Source organism: Trachurus japonicus, chromosome 17 (assembly GCF_045865225.1).
Source record: "Trachurus japonicus isolate A0001 chromosome 17, Traja_1.0".
NCBI classification, from domain to species: Eukaryota; Metazoa; Chordata; class Actinopteri; order Carangiformes; family Carangidae; genus Trachurus; species Trachurus japonicus.
The window spans coordinates 36,239,828-36,259,744 of NC_140923.1; the positions used below are offsets into that span (position 1 = coordinate 36,239,828).

The 19,917-nt window shown below is 41.4% G+C and overlaps 1 protein-coding gene across 1 annotated transcript; it reads left to right on the plus strand.

Moving 5' to 3' along the window:
• Window positions 1–4,509: 4,509 nt before the first annotated feature.
• Window positions 4,510–9,353, plus strand: LOC146971288 (spindlin-Z-like). Its single transcript, XM_085805839.1, has 5 exons — window positions 4,510–4,595; window positions 5,304–5,345; window positions 5,823–6,082; window positions 7,506–7,739; window positions 8,164–9,353. The coding sequence occupies exons 2-5, from the start codon at window positions 5,326–5,328 to the stop codon at window positions 8,367–8,369; spliced, it is 720 nt and encodes a 239-aa protein (XP_085661965.1). The 5' UTR covers window positions 4,510–4,595; window positions 5,304–5,325; the 3' UTR covers window positions 8,370–9,353.
• The last annotated feature ends 10,564 nt before the right edge of the window (window positions 9,354–19,917 follow it).

The following is a 19,917-nucleotide window of genomic DNA, read 5'->3' on the forward strand; positions in this document are numbered from 1 at the left end:
CAGTAAATCTAGTCTGCTCACTAGTTCACACCGTAGCTGAGGACAGGATGAAGAATAGATGAGGAAAATACCTCGGGGAGGCCCAGACTGTCAACCTGACTATACAGCACTTCATCATCACATACACCAGACTAAATTATAGATGAAATTATACACATGGCACCCAAAGGTGACTCATTCTCTCTGAAGAAATTGTGAACTTGGGACCTTAGGGATTTAGATTTATTACACTGAATATATTATAACAGGCAACTTGGGGTGAGCCTCTGTGATCCACGCTCCTCACTGTGTTGACATACACCTCTATAGGGATGACATTACTACATGAGACATGTAAACGAGCCTCAGCACTGAGGGGGAAATTATCTTTCATCTAAACATGAAAGAAAACTCAGGAACAGCCTGCAGCCAGCCAAACACACACATGTTGTTCTTAACATGTCTGGAAACTCCTTTTAATCTCAAACAACGTAAGATTGTTATTTATTTAACGTTTATACTGCCTATACGTGTTGAGTGTTAGGGTCAGTGACAAATAAAGGTTGGCAAGATGAGCAATTCAGAAATATCTTTAAAAAAAATGTTTAAAAGCAAGCATCAGATTACATTTTGTATTCATGTTGGTTTCATGTCATTTGAACCATTTTTTAACAAAACTAAGACTGAATGCCCCTGCAAATGTCAAATGGTGTAACCACAAAAGAATGATATATATATATATATATATATATATATATATATATATATATATATATATATATACAGTGGATTTAAGTAGTAAAAATGTACTTTTTTTCTGAAAACATTAATTAAAATAGATTTTTTGCTGTATTTAAAATTTAATGCATCTGGGCAATACTGAGCTAGCCTCGTAAACCAGCCTCTCCCGGAAATGCATTTCATTTCATTTCCCTGTGAAATGAAATGAAATGAAATGAAATGCATTTCCGGGAGAGGCTGGTTTACGAGGCTAATACTGAGCAGGACATATCCTAAAAACATCGCTTTTTTTTTCAAAATACTGTGTGATAAATATGTAAAAGTTGTTAAGGGTCATAGTGTTGCACTGCAAAAGTGAATTATATTTATTTTATTTGAGCCCAAATGCATTTTCCTGTCAGGTATTTTCCTGTCAGGTTGTTATGAAAAAATACCAGTTACACCACTTGACATTGCACTGCATCATGTCTTTGACCTGTTACCCAAGTCATAATACTCAAGATACTGTATCTTCATAGTTTGTCTGACACAGTTTTGTTGAGCATGTTCATATCTGCCATTTCATATAAGAGAAGAAAGGTGAGCTGGCTGATCCTGACAGAAACAGAGCCCTGCTAATTACAGTTGCTGAAAACAGCCATTAACAGCACACTTATCTTTTAGCTGCAACACACACACACACACACACACACACACACACACACACACACACACACACACACACACACACACACACACCAGAGTCAACTTTGATTCAGCTCCAGACATGTATGATACACCCATGATACACCATCCCTTTAAAGCCTCCACAGTTCAGGTTGCATAGGGATGTTGCTAAGAATAGAGATATCTAATCAATGGAACCACGCACACACACACACACACACACACACAAACCACACACACACACACACACACACACACACACACACACACACATACATGCTAACCTTGGGTTGACTTAACGGCTCTGCTATGCAATCTCCCTGCAATACTTGACCAAAACCCATCAACAGCATTTTCTCCGCAGGGTGCAAATCATTCCTGTGCATGAGTGTGTCCTCCATCCAGTAAAGTAAAGCAAACTGAAGCGACAGAACAGACAGATCTGAAAGAGCAGGATGGAAGGAGAGGAGGAGACCTCTATTTTTGGAGACGGTATTCTCATGGTGTCCCAGGGGAGCGGGCCGCTGTGGGCTCCCCCTCCTCAGATGGCAGCGCTGGAGAAACCTGCAGGAGAGGAGCAGCAGAAGATGTCAGTCAGACAGATGAGTAAACACTGAGATTCACATTCTGGGGCCTTGCAACTGAGAAAGAGCGAAAATGCACTCAGTTTAGATTTAAACAAAAAGATGTAACAGCTGGTTTGGGGAACATGCAGAGAAGCTGTTTCGTTCCATATTTCTTTTTGCCCTGAAACCTGAAGAACCTGAGGAAAAAAAGAGGAAGGAGGGAAGCAGGGCCTTTTCTCCAACATCTCCAACATCCAGGGTCTTTTCTGTTGCTGTGACAACAACAAGGACAAGAGGAGGCAACCTTGGACGCCGGACAGCTTTGTGTCAATACTAGCTTTCTGAGGAAGGCCATCATCCTTGCAGCGCACCAACATGGACTCAGACCTCCTTATCCTCTTGTGTGTGCTGGTGTTTTGTGTTTTGTTTTGTTTTTAGTGTGTGTGTGTGTGAGGGCTGGGCACCTATGGTGCAAGACACCACATTTAAATAAAAAACCTACTACTACTACTACTACTACTAGCAATTCTGCATTTGGTGAACTGATCTGAAAACCAGAGTCATGATTTTCAATAATTGAGAGACCTGTGGCTTTAACCACTCAATCCAACATGGCTGCTAATGGAAGACAGACAAACTGTGTCTCTGTGGGTAAACTAATTAATGATGTTGGTGGAGGGATGCCAGACTATGAAATAATACCAACTGGAGATGATCTCAAAGATAAAATACCTTAACTTAACATAATTAAATAAAGCTGCAACTTCTAAGGCAGGTGTATGGCATAATCAAGGCTATAGACAAGATTTCCAACATGGACATCCAGAAAACAAGTGCCCTTGAGCCTGTAAAATACCCCATGTTTAACTGTAAAAGGTATAAAAAACCAAGGACATGACCTCAGTGACCTTAATGGTAGATGTGGACAAAATCATGACGATCCTGATGACATGGCTGTTAACTGACAGGCTTGTCATTTATGTCTGTGATTGCTGTTTTCAAACCTATTACAGCTGTTATGGGTCATAAGTGTGTAGGCCTACTATGAATGGTAAATGGGTGTTTGTGCGTCAACATAGTGGTATTTTACAGTAAAATGAAATATAAACATGAATAAGTCAAAATTAATAACTAATAAGGTAGTGTGGCACTTATCAAAGTTATACAGTTGATACACAAACAGTTTGTTTTTCCCTGAACCACAATCATTAATGTAAGAGTGCAATATCCCTACTGATGTCTTTGTGATTAACATTAAACAGGAAATGAAGGTTTATGCGCCATTTTTATCTCCACAACACAGGTGAGTCATAGATATACAGGTGGTAGCTATGGCAAGAGATAAAACCAAGAGCTTTCACCCTGAAAAAGCTGTCAGACAGGAACCAAAGAATACTGCATCATTCACTCTCCATGCTGGTCGGTCCAACATCTGAAGTCTGTTACAAGAGTGTTTAGTATGACATCTTGTGGTAAAAACAAGCATTTCAGGTGCAAAGAAGCCCCGTTTTCCTTTGGTGTTTTATGGCTTGCCTTTGACAAAATACTGCAAATATCTAATTAGCAGTTAACGTGGAAACATAATGGGTTAGCATGCAATGTATTTTTATGAACAGCCTATCCCTTTTGTAAAATCTTAAATAACTCATTACAGAAGTTATTTTAGCCAAAAAAAAAAACATGTTACAGGCCTATAAACACATCCTTCTGTCTCATATTTGATTTGTTGGTGCATTATTAAGTAGCCTATAATGAATCAGCCTTATTTTGCCTGTTCATGTGCAGCTCAGTGCCGCATCACATTGTTACCTCTTTTGAAAATGAAAGTGGTTAGTCATCTCCTCTCATCTCAAAGTTAAGCTAAACCTTTTTACAATGAATAGCAGGATGCGTCTGTGAAACATATAGGACAACCAACCTCAACTGGAAATTTTGGATTTTTTTGGCCAGCAACAAAGTTTTCAACCATCCAGCAAATAGCTGGCTGGCCAGCAACTGACAGCTTTCCCTTCATACTTTTCTAATGGTATCAAATTCATTTTATAAACCCATTGTGTTTAAAGTCCACCCAAAATAGTGAGGATACATACGTAGACTTACAGATGAAAAAAAGTCAAATCTTCTCACCTCAAGGTTAAAGGCAGGGACTATAGAGGTGAACTCTGGTCCCAATTCTGATCACTTCAATACCGATGATATACTGTGACACTATCCTTTGGTTGGCGAGTTAGTGTGACAACCAACGCCTTTTGTTTGAGTGGAAAAGTTGTGGGAAACTGGGAAATGTGTGCTTTCAGTCATTTTCCATAAATGTTCTGCCTGGAAAACTAAGTTTACATGTTAACACGTGTAGAAGGAGACACGAATCAAAAATGCTGAAACAATACAGCGATTTTTGTTTTGTTTTTTTCAACACAGCTTGTGGTTTGGGCATGGATGTATTAGGGGTTTGGGGCCTGCAGGTATGGTTTTGAAACTGAAAGGAAGTAGCAGCGGCTGACGTCAAGTCCCATGATGCTTTGGGCGCGGTGAAGGGCTGATGGGAGTTGTAGTTCTCAGTCAGAGTCGTTTCCGTGTATCCAGCTCCTGCGTTTGGAGGAATCTGCTCTGCAAAGACAAACACATGTGAAAATTATTGATCAGGTAAGGCGAACAGCTTTCTCTGACGGCTCCCACCTATAGGACGTGTCGACCACATTTATTATAGAAATTGATTTCTAAGGGTCAGTCTTTATTTTATTTTAATTTTTTCCGTTTCCTACCTAGTTGCTCCTACCAGGGTGCAGAATCAGCGCCTACAGTACATGGCGATGCATTTCCTTTTGTTCACCTAGCGTATGTGTAGAAATGCAGGAGGCAAATTCTCTGAAATGTTGCTCATTTGTCTTCAACAGTGACTGAAAGTCTTGATTAATGTCGGCTGCTGGCTGTTTCCAATTTTACACACACATAGCTACACTGTGGTTAAACATTTCCTGTGATACTCGACACGTCGACATTTATTCCGCTGGCCTCGGTAAAGTTAAAACATTTCCTAGCCCCCACGGTTAGCTGTATAAATGTATGAACTGTAGTATGTATTAGCATTAATCCACGTTAGTTAGCATTAGCACTGAGCTCGTCGCAGTCGCAGTTATGTTGTTTACATCCGGCTGTGCGGGGCTGTTGGCTAATTTGCATGGCTGTGGTTGATTGAACCCACAGACACTGGGTGAGATAAGTCAGTCTGTTGAAGGTTAAAACCCAAATAACATGTGATTTACAAGGAACCAGTGTGAGTTAGTTAGTGAGGACTGGGGTCGCCAGCTGCTCTTGTTATATTCACCAACTGTCTTGTCTCGTGTCTCACAGGGCCGCGTGAATTTATGGAAACATGTCGAAGAAACGGGGCAGGTAGGTTCAACCTGAACTCCTCTGACTCTGATGTACTGTGCACACAACATAATTTGAGATACACACAGTGACAACACTACTTTAGTCTACTCTGTAAATGAATCCTCCTCCTACCCGAAGAACTGGCACATTATACAGGTACTATAAATAGCTAGAATAGCTCAGATTTCATTATATTTTGTTTACTAATCATCCTGTGTAGTGTATTTCCTGATGCTGTTAAGTTAGCATTGACAGGCCAACACCCTTATGTGCACATTTCCACACAGTCAAGTTCATCATGTCAAGAGAAACAACTCCTGTTTGGATGTTTGGTAAAGGCACAGCAACAGTTCATTCACATCTTGCTCATTCAAAAGGAATACCTTGAAACCTATATCAACTGAAAAAGTACCTCAGAAAGTGCATCGTAGTTTCAGTCTGTAACTATTGCATTAACATTAACACGGACTATCTTTCCTTGTCCCACTTTAACAGGAAGCGTAGCAGTGGAGAGCTGAGTGAAAGCTCAGCATCAACCCTGATCCCAGACCCTGACAACCTCCTTGGCCGCAGGATCCAGCACACCTGGAGGGAGAAGGGGAACGTGACCAAATGGAAAGGCACGGTTCTGGAGCGTCTCAGTGTCAACAGCTCCCTCTATATGGTCAAATATGACGGCTTCGACTGCGTCTACGGCATCGAGCTGTTCAAAGACAACCGCGTGTCGAACCTGCAGGTGTTAGCAGAGAAAGTCGGTAAGTTTCACGACGCATTTGTAACCCCTGCAGTTTCTTTCCGTTTCTTTTCTATGTGCAGCTCTAAGCCCAACAGCCTTTCCCTCATCACTCAGTACCCTTTTCGAAAATTTTGTAAACTTTTTAAAGAGGAAAAAGATGAAATGTATTTATATAAATACATAGATCTTTTCTGTGACAGCTGACAATTTATTTCAGTTGCTTTCCATTTCCCTTGGTCGTCTTTGAGATGTTTCTATGCTGTGTGTCTCATGACTAACAATGCACATTGAAGCAAAAACTAAGCCATGAGGTGGAAGGAGCTCAGGGAGAGGACCTGAGGAAGGCTACAAAATATTTCCACAGTATTGAAGGTTCCCAAGAGCGTGGTGGCCTCTATAATTCTTAAATGGAGGAAGTTTGCAACAACCAGGTCTCTTTAGATCGGCCGTATCAGGGAAGAAGGGCCTTTGTTAGAGAGAGGTCACTCTGGCCGAGCCAACCATCACTGCAGCGTGTCACCAGTCTGTCCTGACAGAGGCCAGTCCTCAATGAAAGACACATTAAAACACATTAAAGCCACTTGTTTCTCACATGACTCAGACTGTGAGAAACAAGATTATTTGGTCGTGTGAAACCAAGATTGAAGTGTTTGGCCTGAGTCCTAAGCATCATGTCTGAAGGGAACCAGGCACCGCTCATCATCTGACCAGTACCATCCTAACAGTGAAGCTCAGAGTCAGGACAACACAGCGGAGCGGCCTAGGGAAAACTGAGCCCTGACATGTCTGAAGAGACCTGGCAAATTTGCAAAGAATTCAGAAATTCTATTTTCACTTTCACAAACTCTGTCATTATGGGTGATTGAGCACAGATTGATGAAGAGGTTGTTTTTTTTTTCCAAGTATAAGACTGCAACATAACAAACTGAAAAAAATGAAGGGGTCTGAACACTTTATGAATGCGTTGTATAGATCTGTAAGTGCTTTCAGCTTTTTCTTAGGATTTTCGTGAGGAGTTTTGTCTAGTGTGATGGTCTATTGTCACTAACTACCCACTTCTTCTTCTTCTGTTTACTCCAAAAACACTGTTGTTGTTGGATCAAAATTAATCAAACTTCTACAGAACAGAAAACATGAAAAATGTGACAGCTTACCACTTCATTTGATAACAGTGACTGTGAATAATCGATCCCAATCGACGCTTGACTCCAAGGAGAAATGATTAGAAAAATGTTTTCTTTGGTTAAAAGAATCCTCCATCCAAACCTCCATCATATGGTATACAATAATTTAGTAGCCTATAATCTTTAAGTGCAATTGATTGAGCATATTTTGGTCTTTAGTCAGCATTATACTGATATTTTAAAGTCTCAATATACTGAATCATCTGGGTCCTGTTTTCAAGTTGTCAGGCTCATCAAAGTGTCTCCTCCTCACTGCAGTGAATAATAAAATAAAGGTGCCTCCTGGGGCGGAGGAGCTGGTGGGCCGAGCTGTGGAGCATCTGTTCGAGAAGGAGGACGGTGAGAAAAACGAGTGGCGAGGCATGGTGCTGTCCCGAGCCCCCATCATGACCCACTGGTATTACATCACCTACGAGAAGGACCCAGTGCTGTACATGTACCAGCTGTGGGACGACTATAAGGACGGAGACCTGCGTGTCCTGCCTGAGTCCGGTACGCTAACACACAAGCTTCATTGTCGATGTGCATAGAAATCCCAAAATGTTTCAGATTCTAGTGGAAAGGTGGGAGGAGGAGGAACAGGACAAATTTACATAGTCTGCATTGCAAAACACTCTTATGTGTCTTCTTTTTTTATTCTGAACATTTTGTGCAGTTTCTTCTCAAGTCAGTGCTAAAGTCTGTCGTTACCATGAACAGATAAGACTGTGATAAAGGTAGACAGGGAGTCAAGCCGGATACAGGAATAAGGGAGGGCTCAAGGTCCAGCAGATAATAGACTTTCTTAACCTTAAGGGGTCTTGCAGATGTTTAAATTCTTGCCTGGAGTTGTTGACATTGCCTGTTCCTGTTGCATTGGTTTCATTTTTCTTTCTCTAACTTATCTGCCTCCTTTGTTTATCCATCTGTTGTCCAGAGAACAAACACCTGCTGCCGGCAGACAGGAAGCCTGGTGAGGAGCCAGAGAGCCTTGTGGGTAAACAGGTGGAGTATGTTACAGATAACGGTCTGAAGAGGACAGGATTGGTCATCTACCAGGTTCCAGCAAAGCCCACGGTATATTACATCAAATACGATGATGACGTTCACATCCACGTCTACGATCTCGTGAAGACCACCTAGTACTGACTGTCCAGTTTCATCTCCAGCTGACGGCTCATCTTCATCCCGACCAGTTGTTACCTGTTAAAGTGTTACAGATTTCACTTCTCCTGCAGTGGGACGCAATGTGCCGACATCAAAAGCCCCATCTTTTTTTCTTCCTTTTTTTTTCTTTTTCGCCCCCCAGAGGCTTATTTCATTCTTACATTAGATCTGGGTTTTTGAATATCAATTTTAAGTTAATACAATGGCAAATCGTCCCTCATCAGTGTAAATAGCGCTGGTCTGAGACCAGTTGTATAGCCCAGCAGATGACATGGAGCTAGACATTTGAGTTGGTTAAACAACATACTTATATAGTGCAACTTTCAAAGTCCAAATTCATACTTTTTTTTAAGTGACACATCAAACTAAAAGAATCCAGCTTTCTTACCTATACCTCTGTGTTTTGCTCATGTTACATTTCAGTTTTATATGCCTGTGCTATTTATTTCACCCGGAACATCTGGCTGTGCTGCTGGTAACCTTTTTGGCAAAACTCGTCTGCTGTGCTTTATATGTGTCACTGGTAGGCCTCAGATTGTTGAATATAGAATATTCATTCGACCCGTGTGCTAATTTTACCATCACAGTGAATTTCAGATTTCATTTGCAGTGCATAAACACTGAAGAGACTCGCATCATGGATAAAAAAAAACGGACTCATCTAAAACATCATGTATCATATTATTATGTTTTTTTTACATTATGAAATATGAAAAAATACTGATGTTGATGTCAAGTTGTTTCTGTGGTGTTTGTGTTACACTATTTATGCAGTTCAAATTGGCCACCAACATTGTTTCGTATTTTAGACTTTAGTCTTTATCATTTGCCAAAACTGAATGACGTGATATGATATATTCAGGCCTCAAAATATTGTTATTTGTGACCCTTAATATGTTTTGTTCTGTAAATATAATCTTGAGACATTTTTATGAACGTAAAACAAAGCTGCTTGAAAATAATTTTCTCGTCCAGTTATTTGTTGAAGGCTGTTTGTGTTTCAGTGGAGATCTGCTTTCATTCAGGGGAGTGTGTTCCATCGTGGTGGTAAGAAGAAGTGCAACGTGTTCATTTAATCAAACAGACAACGCATTTTATTTGATGAGTAACTTGAGTGGCTTCTTCAGGCATGTCAAGAGATTACTGAAATAGTTACAGCTTGGATCCAGTGAAACAAAAATCAATGATTTAGTATATTGTACTGAGGAGGTTTGTATCTGTCGTTGGCATGATTCCTGGTTTATGTCTACAGCTACATATTTGTTGCTCTTAAAGTGACAAAAGTTTAACAATTCAAAATGTGAATACTTCCTTAATGTGTCGGTCATCATATGTGTTTATTACACATGTAAAATGCAAATTGTAAAACTACATGAGCTAGGAGACGTGTCTTCTTAACCACTGTGAATACAGTGAATTGACTCAGTGCCACCCTTATCTTTACACTGCAGTCTGTGCTCTTGAGAATGTGTCTGATGCAATTTGTCACCTGTGTGCACTTCCTTTTCCACATCTATCACTCTTTTCTACCATTTTCTTTCTTCACAAAACCATCTGCCCGGACACTTGGAAACAGCTGTCGTTCTTCAGACACAATTACAAACTTCAGTATATTTTGAATGAGAATCTTGTCACAAGGTCATAGTGTATTTCACTTTTAATCCAGGCAAAATAAAGGACAGTGTGAGCCTGGTTGTGGCTGTGATGTGTGATCCTGTCCCCATCCAGTGAGCGGCAGGCTGCCCGGGGGCCCACAAAGTTGGAGATGGATGTAAAAGAGGTAAACATGTCTTTACCTTGGACTGTGAAAGAGATGAAAACAAACATAATGGAACAATATGTACAATACATACAAAGCGATCATACCACAAATATAACAAAAGAGCCTGATGGCGTGATCATATTCACTGTTAACCACTTCAGTACTGTTGTAATTCATGCACACTGCAGTGGTCAAAAGTAAAACATATTTTTTGAAATTGAAAAGATTTTGCCTCCAACCTATATGACAGAATAAAAGTTTCAAGCAACGTACTTTAGTGATTGAGAGCAAAAGGTCGCTAACAAAAAGGGTTAGAAAGTAGCTGTGTGGCAAAACGCACAGGCCATGAACCTTGAACCTCTGGTGTCATTCAAATGACCTCCTTTGAAAAACATGCATGAATACAATTGGAAGAGGTGAGCAGACGTTGACACAAGTTGAAACTTGAAGAAGAAAAAAGCCTGCAATCATCTCGAAAAATAGCACGAGAGACTATAGGGTTAGCAGTTTGTGTCATTGTAGCTATTTTTCTTTTTTAACCGGTAGACTATGTCTGTTTTTTTTGGATGACTCCCTGTTGTAGGCCGTAAATTGGTGGATTCCTTTGACCTGATCAGGAAGCTGCTCAAAAATGTTCGCCTGCCTTTTTTATTTTTCATTTAAGCTGCTGGCACTGTCACAACTAAACCTCCTATGTTCGCCAGACAGAAATACATTACATGAATTAAAGTTACTAACAACTGAACAGCACCAGAAAATACCAATCAGCAATGACCTATGAGCCTTTAGTCCTGCTGGTTGGCCCTGTACTGGGGATGTCAGCCGCTTTGCAGGTATTAAACAAATATCTTGGTCAAATTGTACATATTTAAATTTTGGCCTGATGATGGCACTAGATCAATTCATACTGACAGAACATGACTGACCAAATTTCAAGACGGTCCACTCAGTGGATAAAACCACTAATGTGAACCTCATGGTGGTGCTAGAGAAAAAGTCATGGACCGATAAAAGTCAGTATTCATCATGGGGAAGCAGCAGATGTCTGTAGCTACAAACTTTCAGCGCAGCTCACCTTGCAGTTGTTGAACTATGGCAGTCTGGATAGACTTCCAGCAGCAGTCTGTCGTTCTTTAAAAAGTCAAGTGACTCACAGGATAATGTTTCCCTCTGGTTCTCCTACTTCACCTTGTTGCCTATTTTAATCAAATTCCTGATTAGCCTCTGTATTCAAAGGCCAATGAAATCAAGGTAACAGAAGCCATTAACTTACATAGAAGCTCATTTAGCATCAGAGTCATTTAAATGTCTGTTTATCTTACAGCAGTAGAATCTCTATAAACTGAAGATTATTATAATCCTTATTGATTACTTTGTAATTGTCAGCTATGCCTCTTAAAGGGAGCGATGAAAATGCTGCATACACTGAATCGGTTTTGTAGTGAACAGCTTTCTCCTGTTTTCAGTCAATCAGCTGAAAACAGCAGCAGTTATTTTGTCCCACTGTCCCTGATGCATCTTACGAAAGGGAAAGCTGTAAAAATTAGATGAGGAGGAGATCACATAATTAGTCACGACTGCTTGTCCCTTTTCACTACAGTTTATCTCATGTTTGTACATAACTCGGCACCAACAAAATGATATTAGAGATGACCCTGGTCTAATTATTTTATGCCCATCACAATCTGCCATGAGGTGGAGCTTCTGTCTGATAACAGGGTTGATCTGTGTCTGTTCGTCAAATGTCAGCCCGGCTTTGATGACGAGCAGACATCTTCTCTCCCGATTCCTGCTCCCCCTGACCACACATGTAGCCACATGCCGACTGCTGACATCCTCTCCCTCCCCTAGAGTCCCTTTTCGAGGTGCCAGGGTGCTGCTGGCGATGGGTGCCAGTACAGAAATCGGGGAACAGTTGGCATACCATCACGCCAGGCTGGGTGCCCAGATAGTAATAACAACGAGGAGGGAGTGCATGCATTACACGAGGTCTGTGCTCTTGAGAATGTGTCTGATGCAATTTGTCACCTGTTGTGCACTTCCTTTTACACATCCATCACTGTTTTCTACCATTTTCTTTCTTCACAAAACCATCTGCCCGGACACTTGGCAACAGCTTTCGTTGTTTAGACACAATAATTACAAACTTCAGTATCTTTTGAATGAGAATCTTGTCACAAGGTCATAGTGTATTCGACTTTTAATCCAGGCAAAAATAAAGGGACAGTGTGAGCCTGGTTATGGCTGTGATGTGTGATCCTGTCCCCATCCAGTGAGCGGCAGGCTGCCCGGGGGCCCACAAAGTTGGAGATGGATGTAAAAGAGGTAAACATGTCTTTACCTTGGACTGTGAAAGAGATGAAAACAAACATAATGGAACAATATGTACAATACATACAAAGCGATCATACCACCACGAATATAACAAAAGAGCCTGATGGCGTGATCATATTCACTGTTAACCACCTCAGTACTGTTTTAATTCATGCACAATGTTTCACATAAGAGAGAATGGATTTAGTTGTAATTTGTATGTTCTCTATGGAGCTAAAACCAACAATAAATCAGTCACATTTTATACCCAACAGCCTGAAAGCTGATTTATGAGCTGCTTGAGGATGCAGGAGGGAAACTTCTTTATGCATTACACTATTTATACACTCCCTGATATATATGAAAGGTTGTTATTAGAGAATGCTCGCCTCCATTTTTTTGCTGTGAGTTATATTATTACAGGACCTTTGTTGAAAACCTTGAAACTTTGTCTGCATTCTTATTGGCCAATAAACAAATGCACTTGACTCTTTTGTGTTGCTTAGCAACACAAGCCAGTCCCTGGTTTTTATATATGAAAAACCAGCATGCCGCCAATCTGGAGACTTACAGGGTGCAGTGTGAATGAGACCATCCATGATGCATTTTTAATTAAAACGTTTCAAGCCTCTGTGGGTGGAGAGAGGCTGTGGGCATTGTCTCTGATCAATATTAACAGGAGATGGTGACATGATTGATTTTTGCCTTTAGTGTCAGTGGAGATAAAGGTGATTCAGCCTTCAGATGTAGCTAACTTGCATGTTGGTTTATGTCAGCTTTGAATTTCAAAGCTACTCAATCAAGCAATCATTAGTTTGCATTGATCTGTTCGGGTTTATCATAAATAAATAAAATGACTTTGTTTCATTTATGACTGATTTTTTTTTTTTTTTTTTTTAAGCACTGTGTTAGCCAGGCGTAACAAAAATGGGGATCTTGTCAGGTCACTCATGCAGGTATCCTGGTAACAACAGAAAAAAGACTGAGTACATGTGATGTGTTATTACCTACTCTGTTTTTGTCCTCAAACCTTCTCAGTCCTTTTTTCACCAAATTATTTCTTTTTTTTTTTCTAAAATCTGTGTTTCCCTGCAATTCTTTTTATACAATATATGTACAGTTGGTAAAACGTATTCTACAGTATCTCTGTGATTGTGTGTGTGTGTGTGTTCTGTCTTAATTTCCTTCCTCTCTATGAACATGGCATCAGCTGGCAAACCAGCGGAGAAGCAGAGAACAGGTTCAGACTTGTGCTGTGTGAACACACCTCTCATTGTGACTGTATATCTTATATTTACTGTCATAACCAAAGCTCTACATCCACATCCACCTCATAAGGAGACCAACTACTGGCAGGGTAATGTAATACAGGGCAAGTTATTTCTGATCCTAATGAACCCCTAACACTGCTACTAAGCTCACACTGAGTGGTTTCTTCAGCACCATGCTGCTCAGCAGTGTTAATCCACATGCAAGTCAGGTCACCCATCTGACACTTAAAAAAATTACAATACTAATTAGGCCTCCTTGGTTGCTTTAATGATACTGCAATCACTTGATGTGCATTACACACCACCACCATGACCTCTCCTGTTAGTGGCCTTCTGCCCACCAAAGCTGAAAAACTGGCTTCTCGTTTTCATTCACATGGTCACATATGCTGAGGAAATACTACAGACATTAAAACAACTGAGGCGAATACAGCTGCTCAGGTCCACAGAGGGATTTAGATCCTGCTTAATTATAGATGCCATGTGTTTAGTCAAAGTATTGAAACTGCTGCACATGGTACAATGTTAAGTAAAGCTTTCTGGTCCCATCAAGGAAGACCGATACATTTGAGGAGAATAGAGTGTAGTAAGTTGGACATGATGTGACAGTTGTTGTTTTTTTTTCCCCCCATTGGGATTTCCTCTGCAGCCAGTGTGTGTTGTATGTGAGGATTTCAGATCCAACCCTGTCACGTGGGTGTCGGTGCTGATGTGAGAAAACGCAGAAATACACATGAGGTTTACATCCGAGTTTTATTCCACCAATATAAGAGGACAGAAACTCTGTAAGCTCAATAATGAATGAACAATTAACATTTAGGAATGAATTGAAAACATTATTATTTAAGTCTGTCATAAGCAGCATCACTGTATTACACAAGAGGTTTCATCCTACATCGGTAAATATCCCCTGGTTAAATGGTGCTTTTTACATTAAGGCCAAACACTTTAAATGTGTTTTAAAGAGCATAAAGAGGAAACCCCAACATTGAAACAGTGCACAGATTCTGAATCATAGACAGATGCAGGTTAAAATCTGACAGAGGCAGAAGGACACTGCTTGTGCTGAGAGGCAGACTGGGACTTGTTGTTCTTTGATCAGCGTCACAACAAAATCACTAGTCTTCCACTCAGCACTACCAACACTTTCCCTCTGCATCCCCTCCTCTCTGTCCTCGTCCACTGCTTCAATCTGTAATAAAAGAAAAAAAAAAACCTTGTTACACAACCAAACCTTGAAATACTTAAAGTCTGTATCTTCCCTCCACTGTTGTACCAATGGCAAACAGAAGCTGTTGATTTTGCAGCTGTGTGGACCTCAGAGCATTTCAGGGTAGACATGTGTCGCCAGGCCACTGGCTGGTGGCACACTGTGAACTTCAGATGGCCGAGATGGAGACACTTTGTGTAATTCCCATCTCTGTGTTTCCCTCAACCCGTTTCTCTCTGAAGCCTGTTGACATTCCATCCTTCCTTTGTTGTTGTAATGCCAACCTTTCAGCTCCTCTCAAAAGAGGGGACAGGAGGAGGAGGAGGGGAGCAGTACATAGAGGGAGAAAGAAGATCACAGCACAGGCACTTAGAGTCAGCCCTGTTGAACATATGCAATGAATGGAAAGCTGTGCACAGTTTAGAAAACGGAGAGAAAGGGGATGTGAAAAAAGAAAATGAACTCAACTGATTTTTTCTTTCTTTCCAATAATTCACAATTGGACTGAGAGAGAAAGAAAGAAAGGGAGAGACAAGAGACAGACAGATTGTCCTGCATCTCCAGTATGTTTCTGAGCTGGTAGCTATGCAACAAGACTGGGAGTCAGTGGAAGAGGGGGATGGGAGGCTGGGGACAGTTTAGTGAGAGAGAGGAAGGAAGAAAGCAAGGAAAGAAGGAGGGAATGGGGGAGGGATGGAGGGATAGAGGAGGGAAGGGGGGGTTGAGTGCAAATTAGAGAAAAGAGGGGTGCTGATCAAGAGGAGACCTCAGATGAGATGGTCAACGGTGTCCACTGATGGAGAAAGAAAAAAAAAATACAGACTTCATTTGCTGTTGCTCTTGCTGCACACTGACATCTGGAAAAACCGTCCATTTAGTTTCCAAGCAGCAGCTGGATTGGACTGAACGCTGAACATAAGGTTGTGTTAATATTCAGCAGGAATGTCAACATAGTTTAAACGAGCGGGGAAAAGGAAAGGCTGTAAAAACCTGTATAAACCTGTTGATCCGTCAAAGATCGCAGCTTAATGGAAGTGAGTCTAGCCCTCGACGTGGGAGCTGTCCAGTGTGTCGGTGCTGAATGACGCCCTACTTTTCCACCGCCGTCCATCTCCTCCTCCTCCTCCTCCTCCTCCTCCTCCTCCTCCTCAGCATCTCGCCTCGACTCCGGCCCAGGAAGGAAAAAAAAAAAAAACATGCCACCTGTTGCTGCACCGAAGTTTTCTCTCAGGAGGTTATAAAGCCTCCCAAAACCCGCCTGATGCGTGACATTTATGATCTGCAGCCACCCTGGTCCTGACGTAAAGGACGCTCGGTTTTATCTTTTTTCCCCCTCAAAATCACGGCAACATGACGACATGATAAACATTTCCAACCCCCCTCCTCTTCATCCTCCACCTCCTCCTCTTCATCCTCCACCTCCTCCCGCACCCTCACCCCCCAACCCCCCAACCCCCCACCCGCAGGCGAGGCAGGAAGAGGAGGAAGAGGTTGTCATTTAATTTCCCTCAGACGCAGTCGGGATTTAAACAGCCTATTTCTTTCTTTTCTCCCCCCGAACGGCTCGGAGCCCTGTTGCTTCATCAAGTCTGTTCACTCAGTGCTGAAGTGCAAAAAATAATCAAATAAACCAGGAAAAAAAAAAAAAAACAAGGAAAAAGACAGCGAGGTAGCAATGCAAACATATTGATGTGCTGCAAAGATAAACACCACTTCACTGCGTCCCTCTTCATAAATCAAGCAGAACAGGCTAGAAGTGATGGACTCACCGTTCATCGACGGGAACAACAGGTGACGCCGACGTCTCTTTCTGTTGGGTTTTTACAGCCACGGTCGCTGCCCGTGCGCCCTCCCATATCTAAGCTCCACGTAATGGTTACATGGTGATGTTACTGGGTAGGCTGGAGGAAGACGGAGCCGTGTGTTTATATACGTCTGCTGCTCGGAGGAAGACAAGGAGGAGGCGGGTAGCTGTGTAGTGACGACCGCCAGAGGAGACCAATGGACGCGGGGTTTTTTCAGACCTTGTTAAGGGTGCGGCCCAAACCGGCGGCTAAATTACATTATATGAAGGTTAAGGATGCATATGAATAAAACATATGGAGGCTGAGGATATAGGCTGGGAAGTACTTGGGTTTCTATTTAAAGAAAGGGTTTCGCTCTGGTTTGATTAGTGTTGGAATAAAGCAGGGAAATTTGTATGCAATTTTAATCTGATCGAGGAAACACCTCACACACACACACACACACACACACACACACACGCACGCACACACGCATAGACACACAAATCCTAAATTGAAATCATGAGTCCCAAGAGTGGAGAAGACTTCACCTGAGCTCCTGGCTGCTGTGTGGTGAGGAGCTCAGATGTAATTGAATTAAATGTGAACTGTGAGATCAAGATTAGACATCTAATTAATCTGCAATGGAAACAATGGGAGTAAAATATGGAAGTGCAAAAATAAATAGCTTTGGAGAAAATAAATATCCTGTGCAAATATATCCACACACAGAATTAGTCTAATGTTGTTACAGCTTTTTTCTCTCTCTCTAGGCAGATCCATTCATAAACAATAAACATCAACACAAAAGTCCAATAACAGTGATTTCAATGAACATCTTTCAGTCAAAAGAGTTCTGATTCAATATCACTTTTTATTCGATTACTGTAATGTAAGTGACCTACACAGTAGCCAAAAGTGATGAAGGACATTTGCATGAGCTGAGCAGCAGCAGAACAGAGGTGTAGTTTTTCTCCCTTGACCATGAATTAAATGAAATCTGTGACTTTTGATATTTGTAAGAAGTGAAAGATTTCTTTTTGCCTCAGGACCATTTATCACACAACAGTGCTTTATGAAAGAGGTCTCTAAAGAACCATACATTTACACTCTCCTACATGAACATGAGCTCCATCACCAGGAAGACAGAATTATTGGAAAACCAACATTTGTACAAAATCATAAAGACTCAGACTCATCATTTAATGTCAGTCTATATTATAGCAATATGCACAGAAAAGGAAGCAATTCAAACTGGAACCAGTTTATTTTATATTGATTAGTGGCATTATTGCAGCAGAGTTGAACTTCCTTCCCCTGAAAGACAATAAATGGCACCACGACAAAGATGTCATACTGCGTTCAGGGTCTTGTGTGACATTTTACCACAATCTTCCAGGGTGTCAAGACAATCAGACACGACTGAGTCTTTTTATTATCATTTTGCGACCCCCCTTTTTGTGTTATGATTATTGTCCATTGAGCTATTTAAATCAAATCACTGCATCGTGCCTGAAACCTGCTAGTTGGCTTCTCGTTATAGTTTACAGGCTGTGGAAAAACACCCTTCCCATCCCCCATTTTATGAATGCAAAGGTGCTGCTGGGGTGAGTGACTGTAGTGTATTTGTGAACAAGGCACATGAGTGACCAGCTCTCTCCGAGCTCTGTTCCCTCTGACAAAATGACCAAAAAGGAGCCTGGGTGGCTGCGACTATTAGTTACCACAAAGGCCTTGTACCTTTGATATCCCTGCAGGCTGGTTATCAATGCAACTCAAGAGTCAGGGCTTAGCGAGGAACCTGGGGGAAGATCATGCTCGCTGTGTTGTGAGGCTTTAGTTGTATAACGAACATCGCACTCTGTGCCTCTTGATAGAAACATCAGGAGGTAGGATTATGCATATTAGTGATCCCCCTCTGTTCTCCCCTCTGCTTTCAGGGCTTAATGTTAACATGTGCCCACCGAGAGCCACAGATGAATGTCTTCCATTCAAATGATTTATCTGATCACTATAATGGACCATGCATGTCATTTAGATGACATTATAATGGAGTTTGAAGGGGAGAAAGGCTTGGTGTTGATAGAAGCTGAGTCACATAGGCTTGCAGTACCTCATCATCTTCACCCAGGAAAAAAAAAGAGAGAACACCTCACGACAAGGGCCTTTAGTCTCTGAAGTCACAAAATTAATGGCAGTATTTGTCATAATTTCGTCCTTCCCTTGTTCAGTCGAGTCTAAACTCTGGATGATTTCTGCATTCTGTCTGTGAATTTATCACAAACACAGAAACAGAATCATTCAAGATCCCCTCTTTGCTTCATGTATTTAGAGCCTCCAGCTGTTGTTTACACTGATAAAACCCATTTGTTGTTTAAATGTGTAAGAGTGAGTTTGGATAGGCCACAGGGCACAAGCAGAGGTGTGGGAGCTTTTGGAGGCGGCGAACATTTGTTATTTTTCATGCTCTGGGTCAAAACTATGCTTGCGTGGGCTGGACTGATAATATGATAAAAAAATTTCAGACTTCCAGGGAACAAGGTGAAGCCACAGGGTGTTCTGCTGCTGTTAAACACTCTCCCTCTAAAAAATGTGGACCTAAACTGAAGGTGAAGCGGAACCAGATACCTTGTGGGGATGTTAGCTGCCTGCTGGGATGTTTGACCTTCCTCGTGGCCTGTTACATACGCAGTCAACATTAGTGATGGGATATTCCTCTAGCGACTTTTAGATCTGATTCTCACCTTTAAGGTAACATGGTTAAGGTTGATTGTATGGGTGTGGTGGCAGCAGTGTAGCACTGAATCACTAGACTGGAAGCGCCCTCTGGTGTTCACATTGTATTACAAGAAGATGACAATCGTTCAGACAGGTGACAAAGGAGAAGCAAAAATTATTCTGTATAATATATTAACTGTGATTTATATGCTACAGCTGGCTCAGCCTCAACCTAAATGGATACGTCTTGGAGACTGACTATAAATATGACTGACTATAAAAATAAATAACACCAAATGAGGCAACATAGAAATACAAAGACTTATTACTAGTGTTAAAAACTAGTGTTGTTTGTATGTATGTGTCAGCCTTGTGATAGACTGGCAGTCTGTCCAGTGTGTACCCCTGCCCTGGCCCTATGTCAGCTTGGATCAGCTCCAGCCCCCTTCAACCCTGCATGGATAAG